Here is a 14,511-nt window from a genome sequence, read left to right on the forward strand (position 1 = left end):
GGTATTTTTTCAGGTTCTCTGGCTTCCTATAGGATATGCCAAGTCGACGTTTGTTAATAGAGGAAACCCACCACCTCGCGATACCAAATCCGCAAAATGAAACATTCTATTAGTCTAGCGAGGGAAGCTATGCTGAATAGGCGACCACAGGCGCAGAGACTGGTTCTGCGTGTGCACTTTAACCAGGCGATGCGGTAGCGACCTGCAGCCCGGCCAAGGAGGGCAGTAAGCTGGCAGGTGAGCCTTCGGTTCCCATCATGGGCCCAGTTTCTGGGTGGAAGGCCAGTGTTTCCAAAGTTGTTCCAAATGGCTATCGGTGGGGACGCTGCCCGAGAGCACGTTGCACATGATCTAGCAGCTTCCCAGACTCTTGGTTTCCACAGAGCAGGAAGGGGTTGATGGGGAGTGGGGGGGAGAGGAAGCCTCAGGGCCCGCGTTAGTTCCCTGTCTTTTAGTTTGTCAAATATGATTTCATAAACGAGAGGCTGTATGAGCACCTTAAGAGGAGGAAAAGGCCATCTCAGAACCCGTATTATTCCTCTACGTTGAATATGTAGAGTGTTAAGATGAATTCGCTCCCTTGCCCCACGTTCCTCACCGAGAATAGCACACACGCCCCTGGCCCTGGTTTGTACCCAGCCGTTGGGGGACCGCAGCTGTAGGGCAAGAATGGGGTCCACCCGGGTCTGATTACGCTTCCCAGGGGTGGGCGCTTGCAGGCGGCACTTGCTTTATTTGCACAACCCGCTGGCTGCAGAGTCAGGATGTACACTGGGAGCACAGCAGGTGCACTGGGAGCACAGCAGGTGCCCCGGGGACAGTGGCAATGCCGCCACCGGTTCCCCCTCGAGGACGCTGCCACCACCATCACCACCACCATCCCGGGGCCTTTTACCTTGTGCCACTGGCCATCGTTGATCTTGGTGGGGATCATGGTGTTGGTGTCACCGCTTCCCAGGTCGTAACTGAAGTAGGGCAACCCATGTCTCAGCTGAACGGTGGCGAAGTCTGCGTGGTTGATCCGAGCCATGTAGAAGAGCAGGCCCGATGCCGCTTCTGTCCGCACTTCGAACTCAATCGTGAGCCTGGGGAAGAGACGCGTGCAAAGCAGAGAACCACAGCGTGTTCTTACTCTCGGGCTCTGGGCGAGTGTCCCCGGGGGACAGCAGGAGGACCCCTGCGACCTGGCTCTCCAGGTGCGCCCGACCCCGGCTGAGCTCCATGCAGCTGCTTAGGCCGCAGGAGGAGCGACCGCTCAGGACCTCACGCGGCCCTCCTTCCCTGTGTCGCGGGGCACCACGTACCGGTTTTTGACTTTGGTGTCATCAAACGCAATTGCAACGTGGCTGTTTCTCGAAAGCCCGAACTGCTTGCTCCCGACCAAAAGAGCTGGCTCTGGATCTGCCGCGCAAGGACCCTGTAAAACACCCATGGGACAAAGAGGGGCTGAGGGCCTCTGCTCCCGAAGATGTGATCCTGCTCTCTAATGGTTCCTCCCCTGTCGCCTCATGTTCGCACGTGGTCCCGCTCGAGGTCCTTAGCAAGAGCCACGGAGTCTGCCTATCTGTGCCCTCAGCCACACGGCGCGTCTCCCGACTGAGCGAGCCGAAAGCGGGAATCCTGTACGTCGCGCCCTTGACTTGCCAAATCGATGTGCCCCCAAGTATTTATTGATCCGTTCCTGTTTTCATTACCCTCGATGGGAAAAAAAAATTGTGGATGTTTCTGAGAAAACTGGGATTTCCTTTCCATGTTTACTTCCCTGGGGAAGAGTTATCTTCCAAGAAGCCAGGCCAGGGACGGTGACAAGCTGGCCACTGGGCTACACAAGTAGAGGGTGTGTGTTCCCCCCGTGTCCCCCCCCCCATCTCCCGCTGCATCACTTTCTCTCCAGAACCATCGCCCCCGAGCAGGCTTCCACGAATTTCGACTTTCAGGAGGCTGTGTCTACACTTGTTGGACCACTCGGTCCCTGAGCTGGCTGCTGGGCAACGCGGCGCCTTTTCACTGGAACCAACCGTGTCCCAGGCCAGCTGTCACCGTGCGGGGACCCAGACCTGGTGCTGGGGCAGGAGAGCTTGCACAGGCCAGCCTGCGTGTCTCTGCGCTCTGCTGTCACCGTCCTGTCACCTTTTTGGAAAAAGGGGCCCCGTATTTCCATTTGGCTCCAGCCCTGCCAGTGACCGGGCCCGTATGTGGCAGCGTGACCCTCGGCTCTGTAGAGCACTTAGGCCCCGGAGGGGACCCAGGTCACGACCCAGCCTCTGGCCCCAAGCACAGGCTACAGAAGGTTCTTCCCAGGCAAGGGCAGCTGACTCCTCAGCACCAGGCTGTGGCCCCAGGACGAGGACGGCGTCGCAGTCCCTTGTCCACAGAGCGTGTGCCTTGGCAAGGGAGAGGTTGGGAGGGTGTGAGCCGCCAGGACGCTGCTCCGCGGGGGCAGATGGCGGCCCCTGTGCCCACGGAGGGCTCACCCCGGCGGGCAGAACAGGGACGCACTCTCTGTTCATGTGGCCCCAGGGTGCCCCCCATCTCGCAGGACAGGCCCCAGGGGCTTGGAGGCCTCGTGGCTCAGTAGCAACCCCCAGGCCGCAGTCGCTGCCCATAGACACCCCGAGGCCCGAGTCCGGTGGCGGCTGTGGGTCACGGGGCACCTGCCGAGGCCCACCTGCCGCCCCGAGCCGCTCTCCATGCTTTGCTCCGCACCCCCGGGCCTTCCAGAGGCCACAGAGCCCACCTCGGCATTGGAGGGGAGCCTCTGCCACAGGAGCGCAGGGGCTTCATGAGCAGTCTCATAAGAAGCTGTAGGGGGTAGCCCGGGGGGGCCCCCACGGTTTAGCACCACCTTCGGCCCAGGTAATGACCCCAGGGTCCCGGGATCGAGTCCCGTGTCGGACTCCCTGCATGCACCCTGCTTCTCCCTCTGCCTGGGTCTCTGCCTCTCTCTCTGGGTCTCTCATTAATAAATAAATAAAAAATATTTTTTTTTAAAAAAAAACCTTCCATCACCTTCCTTTCTAAAACTGGCAGCTGGAAGAGAACCGAGAAGTGCTGGCAGAGGAGAATTTTTATACGTATGTATTTTTGGATTTAAATGGGAAGCCAATTTGCCAGCCTGTGCTCTGCACTGATTCTGGGGCAAGTGTAGACCTGTCCTCTCCGTTGGCTAAAGGCACGTGGGACTGGATGTTTGCTGTGCCTCACCTCCCCCTGGGGAGTCCGCAAGCCGGCCTGGCGTGGGATGTGTGCAGGAGGGTGCAGACCCTGGAGGCTCGGCCCTACTCCCGGGGCCCCTCCGAGGGTCTAGCTGCTCCTCCTGCTGCCCAAGCGCTTTCCCCCTCTAACATTTTAAAGGGAATTTATGAGATGGAACAGAAAGTGCCTCATGGTCTGCACACAAATAAGGTCGTCTTATTTTTCAACCTGCTTCCTGTAGAAATCCAAGTTAAGGAAGAGGATTAAGAGAAAGGGTCTTCTCATGGGGTAATTCCAAGGATGCTTTAAACAATTTTTTTTGAAGATTTTATCTATTTGAGAGAGAACGCAAGCAGGGGGAGGAAGAGGGACAAGCAGACTAGGCCGAGCGAGCGAGCGAGGAGCATGAGTGTGGCAGATGGGGCGGGGACGGGGGCTCATGGCCCCGAGATCACAATCTGAGCCAAAATCAGGAACCTGATGCTGAAGCAGCTGAGCCACACAGGTGCCCCCTCCAAGGAAGCATCAAAAAAGAATGAGGGTTGCAAGACAGCTTCCTCCTCCAAGCCGACGTGAGCTTGAGAGGAGGCATCATCTTTATGGATGTGATACTTTACCTGTATTATTTTGGAAACACTTATCTTTGAAATGTGTTAAAACAACAATGATAAAAAGGAAAAAAAAATCCACAGACTCATCAATCTGAATGCGTTACAACCCTGCCACCTTGTGGGGACGCGCTGAAGTACTGAGGTGCGCGCAGGGGGCCGTGAGCTTGCTCCTTCTCCTCCTCCTCCCCCTCCTGTTCCCCCTCTTTCTCATCTCCTGCTCCCCCACTCCTCCTCATCTCCCCCTCCCCATCCTCCTCCTTCCCTCCTCCTCCTCCTCCTCCTCCTCCTCCTCCTCCTCTACGCTGGCAGGTGCAGGTGGCGGCGCCCTGCTGCCTGGCACGGTGGCACAGCTACAGAGGGTGGTGGCCGGAGCCCTGCTCCCCAGGCCGCGATAACGCATAACGCGGTTCAGGTTCAGATAACGCGCAGCAGGTTAGCAACGGGGAAAACTTTGTCACCTCAGCTCCTCCGTTTCAGGTCAGAATACAGCGGCGGCCGTGCCCACGGCTGGTCGTTGGCGGACACCTGGAAATGACTTATCGGACTCGGGGCAGCCCACGGTCGGTAGGCCAGCCTCCTGGAACTGAGATTGCTGCAGAGCAGACATTCAAATTGCATTTATCAAAACCGGCCTCTTTGTTCTTGAAAGCACCAAGTGATGAATGATCATGAAAACTGCATCGTTTTCCTCTTTCATGAGTCAGTAACCCCACTAACAAATGGGGGCTCAAATCGCATCTGAGAAGTTGCACGCTTCTTTGTGATGCTCTGTTTTACGGACGCATACTAAGTGGGAGATACTTTTCACAGCACTGACTTTAATGTTCCAAAATATAAAATCCCTACTCAAGCTGTTTATTGAGAAAGTGAATGATGTGACCACCCTGCCCACGAGCTCCTTTGGTAGGTCCTGGGCACCTGGTAATATTTACACGCTAACGCCTGGACAGAGGTTCCTTGTGCTATGGAAAATAGTTTTTTCCCCCCTTTAAACGCATATCGGGGTTGACCTGATTCGTCCTTTGGCATGGACCATACTTAGCTTTTAAAGTTGTAGCACTGAAGTTGCGAGAGAAATGGCTTTCTTTCGGCCTATTCTTTCCCTTTCCGCCCGCTTCTCTTCCCCAACTCCCCAAAGCCCTTAATGACATGCGGATTCTTCACGGCTATTTGTGTCACTCTTCTTAGCATTCACATTTCAAAGTTCAACTTTCCAATAAGCTTCAAGTAAAAAAAAAAATGCAGCCAGTTCATTGTATACAAAGGTGCACGGCCATGCTGGTTATAAAGACTCGGTACAAACCCCGTGTAGACCTGCCGGTGGTCATAGACATCTACAGTCTGACCCCCCCCACCCACCATCTTCATGAGGGATCTCTACAGATGAGACATGTAGAAATATTTAATCAGCTCAAAGTGGGCTGGAACACATGGAACAAGAGAAAAACGTAATGGGAAGCTGGGCTCTTACACTATCAAACGCGATAATACACGTAGAGTGACCTCTGCTGTGTGACGTCCCAGCAAGTCCGAATGATGGGACCGACACAGTCCTCAGGGCAGGGCTTTCCCAGGATCCTCTGAACCCGCGCTGGAGCCCGGTGAACAGCATCCTCATGGTGTGAGATGCTGGCGGGGAGGGGACCCACCATAGGGGACGGCCCCTTCGGGCTCTGCGAGAACAGAGGGCGGTTCCTCCACCAGGAATTAACCTACAGGCCTTAGCTCTTAATGACCTTCTTACAATCTAAATTCTGGTGTGAAAAGGGAAGGGGATGGTGAGAATGGAAAATGATGCGAGACTCGAGCTATGACCTCCATATCCTACTGGAGTTTGCAATTGTTGAACGTGGAATGCCTGCCACTCCCTTTCTTTCCTGGCACTCGCTCTCCCCCTGAAAGCGTGAAAGGCTAATGATTCCCACGGAAGAATTTTGGGGTGTTTCTGAGCGCCAGGCACCGTGCTGGGTGCTTTGCATACAGCATATAATTTACTTCCTCATGATAATCCTTGGCTGGGTAGATGGCACCGTCCTTATTTTTCAAAGGGTCATTTTACATTTAGGGAGGACAAGTCACTCGCCCGAGGCCACTGAGTGGAAGTAGGCGGGCAGGCCCGGGTCCCAGATCACTGGAAAAGGCCCAGTAGGCGTCCTCAGCGGCCCCCAACATGGAGGGGGGGGGCCCAGAGGAGAAACGAGCTCTTAATGTGATGTTGCAGAGGAATAAAGAGAGATTGAAAGCCACCGCTTTCAATGTATCTTTTAGAAAAAGTTATGAAAGCAAAACACACGTAAGAATATATATATATATATATATATATATATATATTAAATGATGAAAATCATCTCTAGTCCATAATACATCTGCTGTTAGCTTCTGATATATTTTTTTTGCAAGGATTTTTTTTTAATGTGTTTTTACCCATCTATTGATGTAGATGTGATTATGCAGTATGTATGCTTTTATGTCCTGTTTCATCCACTTCACATAATGTCCTAAGTATGTCATCATTTTGTATTGTTTCAACTGAAAGATTTTATGTACAAGAGTGTGATGATATATTAAAATTTGCATTTTATAGACTTGTTTTTACACTTTTAGATGCCACTAATCATTTGGTTTGGATGCAGTTTCAGGGACACCCTGCCATGTTTCCAGTTTTCAGTCTTGAAAGCCAGCGGGCTGTGTGTGTGGCCCACACTCCGCTCTTAGCCACACTGACCTCCACACATACTGGCTTTGTCATTTATATGAGCGTCTTATTCCTCAAATCTTCCACTCTCTGTCTCTCCCCCTCTCCCTTGCTAGCAATGATGATATTGTATTAATTTTTGCATGTAGTAGGCTCTCGACAAATATTCGTTATAAATTGTCGAACGTTTAACTTTTGGTCACCTTCTCTCCACTGAAGCAGAACTTCTCTCCACACAAAGAATGAAAATAAGAGAATTATTAAGAGAAATAAGGAAATTATTCTTATTTCTTAAACATAATATATGTATTTCTTAAATAATTTAAGAAAATAAGAGAATAATTAATTATTATTAAGATCAAATGGAAAGATGTGTATGGTCCCATGATCTGAAACTGTAAAAATATAACCCCATAGGGATGGAGGTTCTAAGAAATGTAATTATGCCCACATGGCATAAGGGGAGATAGCTGATGGAATTGAGATATCTGGGTTTTAGTGCCAACTGTCAGTAATGTGCGTGATGACAGGCCCTGAGCTAAGTTCTAGGGCTTTGTTAAGAGTCTATTGAGGGTCAGGATCTTTAAGGTCTCTTCTAGCTCTGGTGTTCTGTGAGTCTTTGTATACCAGTCCACAGGATTGCCACTCAACTTCTCTTTTGCTTTTGTCTTATCTCAGTGGAATGCTCTGTTTCTGAAAAGTTAAAACACATACTGCTGAGAGAAAATGGAAATTGGAACTAGAACAGAAGGTTACAAGAAAACTTAAATGAGTTAAAAAATCTCCAGTCCCAGATGGGAAAGTATCTTTATTTTCAGAAAAAAAAGGGGGGAAAAATGTGATCTCCAGAAACCATAGAGGGATATGCTGGAGACTCCCTATAAAATACAGTTTGTGCAGGCACTGAGCAAAGAGAGGTGATGACTGGGGACCAGCGGGCTTCTCCACCAGTGAACTGGACCAAGTCAAGACGGGCTGGCTGAGAGACCTGACCCAAGAGAAGGTTGAGTGGTAGACAGGCTCTCCAGATTGTGGTTGACTGAATATGGCACTGAGGATAAGCCAGCAGATTGACTCAGTTAAAATACCAAAGTATTCTCAGGTGTATACTTAATAAAATATGAGGACAGACCAATGGAAGGAGAGGTACTGCTGTCCCCTGACCTGGGCACTTTGAGTAATATTGTCTATTCCAGGGGCCACGTTTTGAAGGGGACATTTCAAACTTCAGAATATTGATCTATTGAAAAATAAATACATAAAAAATAAAAAAATAAAAAAAGAATATTGATCTGTTGAAGTAAAGGAATAAGAAATTAGGTCACATGGAGAATGCTTGAGGTTATAGACTATTTACCCTGGGAGAAAAGCTTTTGCTATATTTTCCTTTTTAATTGAAGTATCACCGACACACAATGTTACGTTAGTTCCAGGTGTACGACATAGCAATTCCACAAGTCTATTCGCTATGCTCACTGCAAGCATAAGGACTTTGCTCTTCCCAAATCCTGGAAGGGATGCTAGAAAGATGCAAACTCAAAAATATCTCTAGTGATTAGCAGCAGATCGCTCTACAGAACAACCCTTTCCATCGTGGAAACTAAGGAAGAAAATGAAATGAACAAGAGTTTTCAAAATCCGTGCTCAAGACAGCGTGTTGCGCCCATCAGTTGGCAAGCATTATAAATATGACGCGTACGCTGTAGAGTATAGTGAGATCCACCCTCTTGGATACATTGGTGGTGAGAATGGAAACTGATGAGACCTTTGGAAAAAGCAATTAATGGGTACGTTTTGAGAACCTTCGGGATAGTCTTCATTTAATCTGACATTTATCCATCTAAGAATCTGTCTTGAGACAATAAAGAAGAAAGTTTGGTAAAAAGAGGCGCTCATCAGAATATATTTCCTAACAGTGAAAAACTAGCAGCACTCTAAATGGCCTATGATGAGGAAAAAGTAGAATTACAAAGACAGAGCGTTGCAGTGATAAGGAGCCCGGCTGTGTAGTCGGGCCTCCTGGATGAAAATTCCTATTCTGCCATTTACTGGGCGACTGAGGCTAGACAATTCTTATTAACTCAAACCAAAAATGGGATGATGTATCGTTTACAGAGCCATGATGAAAATTACATATGAGGCTGAATGGCAATCATTTAGGCAGCGGCTGGCGCAGCGTCAGCACTCGGAGGCAGTCATTATGATCACGACGATAGAGCAGTTAGGCCATTTATTAAATGTTTAGTTTGCACTAGGCATTTAAGAAACGTTTTTTTTTTAAGTCCTCATGTTAACTCTTGGACTTACGTGCCATAAATACACTCACTGTACAGATGAGGAAACTGAGGCCTAGATTGGCTAAGTAGCTTTCCCAGATTCATACGCAAGGTAGACGGGAGTGTATGCATTGCAACCCTGGCTGTCTACTCGGGAAGCCATGCTCTAATCAATGGAATGATTACCCCCCACACAAGGGAACATTCTACGTGTCTCTGTGTGTCACACACACGCACACACGCACATACTCATCAAGACAGGGAAACAGAAGGACTCCACAAAAATCTGCGTTTTGGCTCCTCTGTTCTTGCCAGCATGGCACCCCACCCCCCTTCACTCACGCCTCAGAATGCAAAGAGTGTACGTCCTCCTTGTAAGGGCAAGGGGCTGATGAAGGCTTTAGCACAGGTGACATTTAAGGCAGGCCCAGGTGAGAATGACCGACAGAGCTAGCCTATGCGTGTTCCAGATCTCCAGCCTAGGCATCTTGCCACCCAGGTCCCCGGGCCCCAAACGATCACACGTGGGCCCTAGTCTCTGTTCTAATCAGTCCGAGGATCACGGTTCTCGATAAAAGCCCGAGGCCCAAGCAAAGACAAGACTCGTGCTCCTTTGCTTTGTGAGTCTCCCAGCGGCTCCGAATGTGTCTGCTCCACCCTCACCTCAAGCTGATTCACGTCTGATTTCCATCCTGTGCGAAGCCCCGACCTCTCGGCGGGGCCGTGAGCCTCCCTCTGGGCCCCGGACAGGGCCTGTGGGCCTCGTAGTCGGGCAGCCACGTCTGCGTGATGTTTAGTCGCGGATTACCGGTCTTAAAACGGAGGCCACCACATTATACACAGGATGCACCGTCTACTACTTGAAACACAACTAAAAGGGGCTGAAAACGGATACGGTTGCGTGTGTGTGGCGATGTTACAGGTGGGTCTTGTTTTTGGTTCTGTAGACGCATCTGTGCTATGCTGGCTGTTCACCGGAAAACACTGCTGTTTCACGAGAAAGAAGCTCAAAGCGGAACATAGAAGTAAAAGTAATCAGAGGAAGGCGTACGGGGAATGGGCTTCCGTAGACGCTGCCCTCCCTCGGATTCCAGGAGTAGGATGTACTAGATCTCCTGAATTATTTTCTCTCGGGAAACAGCTGAAAAGACAGGTTCCAATGGGAAAGCGCTAGGATGGAAACACTCACGTGGGCCCCAACGGGGGTGGGCGCGGGGAGGGCAGGCGTGGGCACGGGCCCTGGCTGGGTAACTGCTTCGGCTGGGACCGCTGCATCCTCGTCCTCGCGGGGTTTCTGGTGGGCACACCGACCGATGTCTGCGTTTTTGAAGGACACGGGCTGCGCAAAGTCCATGGGGCTGATGGATGGGATTGCAATTAAATACTCTGCATTAGCTGTCAAGGTGCTGCCTCCCAACAGTCCAGCCCCCCCTCCTCAGGCTAAGGGCTTGACCCTTCCAGTCGAGAGGGCAGCTCCTCCTGTTGCCTCTCCGCCCGCCGCCTGGGTCTGCGGTGGCCCCGCGTGGTCCCCTTAAGAGAGCAGAGTTGCCTACTTACACTGAGTTGATGACCACATTCCACACGCAGCCTTGGAAAGGAGGGATGTTCCTGAGGGGGGGCGGCTGGAACTCCGGCGGGGCGCCCCCCACGAAGAGCCTGTGGACCTGGATAGCCTGCTCCGCCGGCAGGGCCTGCGTGTGCCTTCCGTCTTCATCCACTTGCACAGTGAAGACGCTGGAGAAACAGCCGCAACCCAGGGCTCAGCGCCCGGCCCGCGGGTGGGCCTCAGGCCGGGGCACCCCTCGCCTCACAGGAGCCACAGGAGTCAGCGGGCCCCTGGGAGGCCACGGGCACCGCCCCCCGACAGGTGGCTCAGAGCAGTGGCGGCCCAGGGGGATGCGGGGACCGAGCCCGGGGCCTTGATCTCTCCAGGTGCCTCGTGTCCCTGCGGGGGACAGGTTGTGCACCTGGGCAGAGAGCCTTCCGGGCGCTCTGGGAAGAACCAGGCTGACGAGCCCGCGGGCGCCCTCGGCCTGTCCGTGGGGTCCCCTGCCAGTGGGGGCCCTGCTCCTTAGTCACAACAGCCCTGGGGCCCTGGGCAGGGACTCCAAGGGGGCGGAGTCCCAATGATGACGGTCACCAAAGGCATTGCCTCTCTTGTTCTAGAAGCAGGCTTTGAATTTCAGTTCAGATCAGGGGGTGGGAGGCTACTAGTCACTGGCCTGAGGACCATGAATGAATTCCTGGAAGCTTCCTATATATCCGGGGAGAAAACCAAAGCACTTAGGGGGGAAACTCAGTCCTAAAATGCCATCTGACTTGACTTTATAAAGAATAAGAACCAGGGAGGCCTGGGGGGCTCAGTGGAGCATCTGCCCTAGGCTCAGGTCGTGACCCCAGGCTCCTGGGATCGAGTCCCACGTTGGGCTCCCTGCAGGAAGCCTGCTTTTCCCTCTGCCTGCGTCTCTGCTTCTCTCCCTGTGTCTCTCATGAGTAAATAAATAAATATATATATTTTTAAAAAGAATAAAAACCACATGCGGAACTAGAAATAACAAACCAGGGCAAAGATGGTCTGAAATGGCCCTGAGCAATTGGTCGACGTTGAGACAGTTCAGATGTAAGAGAATGAAAGAAAAATGGATTTCATTGGTGCTCAAAATGTCAGTGTTCAAGGGGTGGAGAGGGAGCACATTGGATTTATTTTCAAAAGGAACATGAAGGGGAAATGACATATTGTTTTTTTTTTTCTTACCAAACTCTGGAAGAGCATGTTGGCAAAATTCAAGAAGTTCCACATTATTGCTAAGGATGCCGGTGGTTTTATGAGACTTTTAGGAAAACACTTCTGGGCATCTGTGACTCACTGAGCAGCCCCCCCGCCCCCATGCACACACCTTTTTTTTTTCTTGCTAAAAGCAAACTCTTCCTAACACAACATGGCGATGTTCTTAACAGTTTTAATGAGGGATTTAAACCGCTATTAAGGATTGTCTGAAGGGAGCAAATCTCTGCTCTCGAGCAGGGTTTTCAAAGAGCCAGAGGCCCTCATGCTTCCGATGTCGTGTCTGATCTGGTTCTGCCCCAAGGACCATTCCAGTGGTCCTGTCCTAGTAGACCCCAGGGTGGAGACACAGGATGAACGTGAGCTTTCGGGAAGAACCGACTGGAATGGAGTATTAGTGTAGAGGCTTACCGACAGTGTGACCAGGGCCAGGTACTTAATCTTGCTCAATCTCATTTCATTCACTTATAAAATGAGGATAAAAATACCTACGTTAAGCCATGGAAAACACTAATTAAGGGATTGTACTGAGGCTGTGTTACTTAATGAAGGCATTGCTCGAAGACGATAGCTAAATCTTGCTTGTGTTTTACATTCTAGGATCATCAGATCTAGATCATTTATTTCATTCTTTGGTAAAAGAGGAACATTACCAATATGCCCACTATGATTCTGCTGTATTTCCTCTTTTAAAAATATGTACTCAGTGCCCCTTCATGGAGGACCTGTTATAGGCAAAAAGCGCTATAATAGACATTATCAACAAGTCAGCTGTATTTGCCTACAAGTTGCTTCTTGGAGTTTCATAATAAAGCATTTCATTACTTATATACGATTACTTGTTTGTTGGGAATATTGGTCTAAGCTTTTGTTTTCGAATGACCACCAAATGGGTTGTATACGTGCAAGAAGAAATTAAGAGAAGTAGGTGCCCTGACATTTGCAATTTACATGAAGAACAAAGTCTGCCATTTTATTTATCATTTTTTAAAAGATTTACTTATTTATTTGAGGGAGGGAGGGAGAGAGAGAGCACAACACCTGCGCCCGTGCACGAAGGAGGCAGGAGTCAGGGAGAGAGGAAGGGAAGATTCCACGCGGACTCCCCACTGAGCATGGAGCCCTACACCCCAGGACCCTGACATCACGACCTGAGCCAAAATCAAGAGTCAGATGCTCAACCGACTGAGCCACCCAGGCGGCCCTGCAATTTTATTTTGATGGAACATATTTTGAATGGTAAGAAATATTTGGGTTGCAGGGTCCAAATCATGATTCCACTCTGGATACCGGAGATCCCAGATTATTCCTGAAAGAGCTGGTCTAACTTTGTGCCCTTCAGCCTAAATCTGTGCCTGTATGGAAAATGTTCTGACAGAGGAGGAAACTCCTCGCCTACGCATCTACTCCAGGCTCTTGGGGTTTCGCGCTTTTGTCCAGTTAGGGGTACTGGCCACTTACGCGGAGTCCGGGAGAAGGTTCAGAGGGCTAATGGAAGGTTATGGAGGGCAGGGAGCCCTGGAGTCCCCGGAATTAGACACCAAAGTGACTCAAGTGAGATTTTTGCAGAGGGAGGGGTAGAAAAAGAGAGAGGGTAAGGGAGGAAGGAGAAAGAGAGGCAGACGGGGAGAGGATAGGGCAAGAGCACCTTGGGAAGTTTGCCTCTCAGTTTGGTAAAAATCCAGTGATTCTGTGCGGTGGCATTACGATTATCATCTTATCCAGGGCTTCAGGAAAAGAAGTGACAACGGACATTGATGATCTGTATGGTGTTGGGGGAAGGCAAATACTCCCAAATTAGCAAGGGCATCATACTCGACGTGAAATGGCACAATCTTTGAGGTGACACAGAAGGGTAAGAGCAAATAGTTGGCGAGCACAGATGGAGGCATTAGAAGTGTCCAGCATTTGACACAGAGCATGCCGTGGAATAGGTATAAAGCATTGAAAGATGTTTCTGGGTGAAGTTCTTAGGGTCATTAGCCATCTCCGGTTAATCAGTTAATTGAGGCACTTGCTGAAAGGATAGGCGGTGATTGTGTTTGGCCCACAGAGGCCTGACTGAGGCATTACAGCAGCAAATGTGTTCTTGCTTCGCCGCAGAATTCACCGACTACCCACTAATACGGCCCATACATTATCTTCTAATTAACAGCGAATGGCGAAACTGTTTGTTTATATGGCCAATTAGCCGAATGACCAGTTTTCAGCGATGTACTATACACTGAACTTAATCAAATAAAGGCTGGATTAACGGCCGACAGCTGTGAAGTTGGCATAATAAAATGCCCTTCCTGAAGAGACACCTGTTAAAAGGACACCTGAGCGCAACGTCGTAACGCACCGGGGACCCTCAGAATCCTTTCTCGACCAAAATACATATTCGGGATGATTTTTTTGGTCAACTTGTCAAACCTGCATTTGTTTGTTGAGATTCTTTCAAGTTCAAAGACGTTAAAAAAGCCCTTCCCACCATGAGAAGGGTTAATGTTTGCCAAAGAACCTGAAGTCTTATCTGGAAGGTTGTAAACTAGTATTTTAGAGCAGTCGCTAAGATTCAAATGAGAAAATTCAGTTTTCACTCCGCCTCAGGGACAGGCCCACAACGTGTGGCTCTCAGGTTCGTGAAAGTTCTCAGTTTGTCCAAATACGGATCCCTCATTTGTCTTAATCATGGTTTCCAAACATCGCAGCGAGTAGATATCCTGCAAGAACGCTCAGTAGTAATTCGGCCCACAATCTAATGTTCTATATAACAATAAAAAAAATGAGCCAAGGAAAGCTTTGTCATTTACTTGGAAAACATTCTTATTACTTATCTACACTGTTATCCCCACAAGAGGATAATTAGAAAACGCAGGTCTGTACAGAGTAGCTCCTGCTCACCTGAACTAGTGCTACACCATCATCCTGCTGTATTTAAAAAATATGCTCTGTGCCCTGAGGGTT

At 49.9% G+C, this 14,511-nt stretch overlaps 1 protein-coding gene across 2 annotated transcripts in view; it reads right to left on the reverse strand.

The window, feature by feature from the left end:
* The window catches only part of LAMA2 (laminin subunit alpha 2), a 580,166-nt gene that overhangs the window by 22,133 nt on the left and 543,522 nt on the right, over positions 1-14,511 (reverse strand). For both annotated transcript variants that reach the window (XR_012002712.1, XM_072764558.1), the window contains 4 exons: positions 10,335-10,511; positions 9,967-10,135; positions 1,305-1,417; positions 896-1,085 (listed from right to left, as the gene is read on the reverse strand). Coding sequence is in view for 1 of the 2 variants with exons in the window: in XM_072764558.1 (XP_072620659.1) it covers positions 896-1,085; positions 1,305-1,417; positions 9,967-10,135; positions 10,335-10,511 (649 nt within the window). In the remaining variant the exon portion in view is untranslated. The remainder of the gene's footprint in view (positions 1-895; positions 1,086-1,304; positions 1,418-9,966; positions 10,136-10,334; positions 10,512-14,511) is intronic.

The sequence above is a fragment of the Vulpes vulpes genome, chromosome 1 (genome assembly GCF_048418805.1).
Source record: "Vulpes vulpes isolate BD-2025 chromosome 1, VulVul3, whole genome shotgun sequence".
Classification (NCBI taxonomy): Eukaryota; Metazoa; Chordata; class Mammalia; order Carnivora; family Canidae; genus Vulpes; species Vulpes vulpes.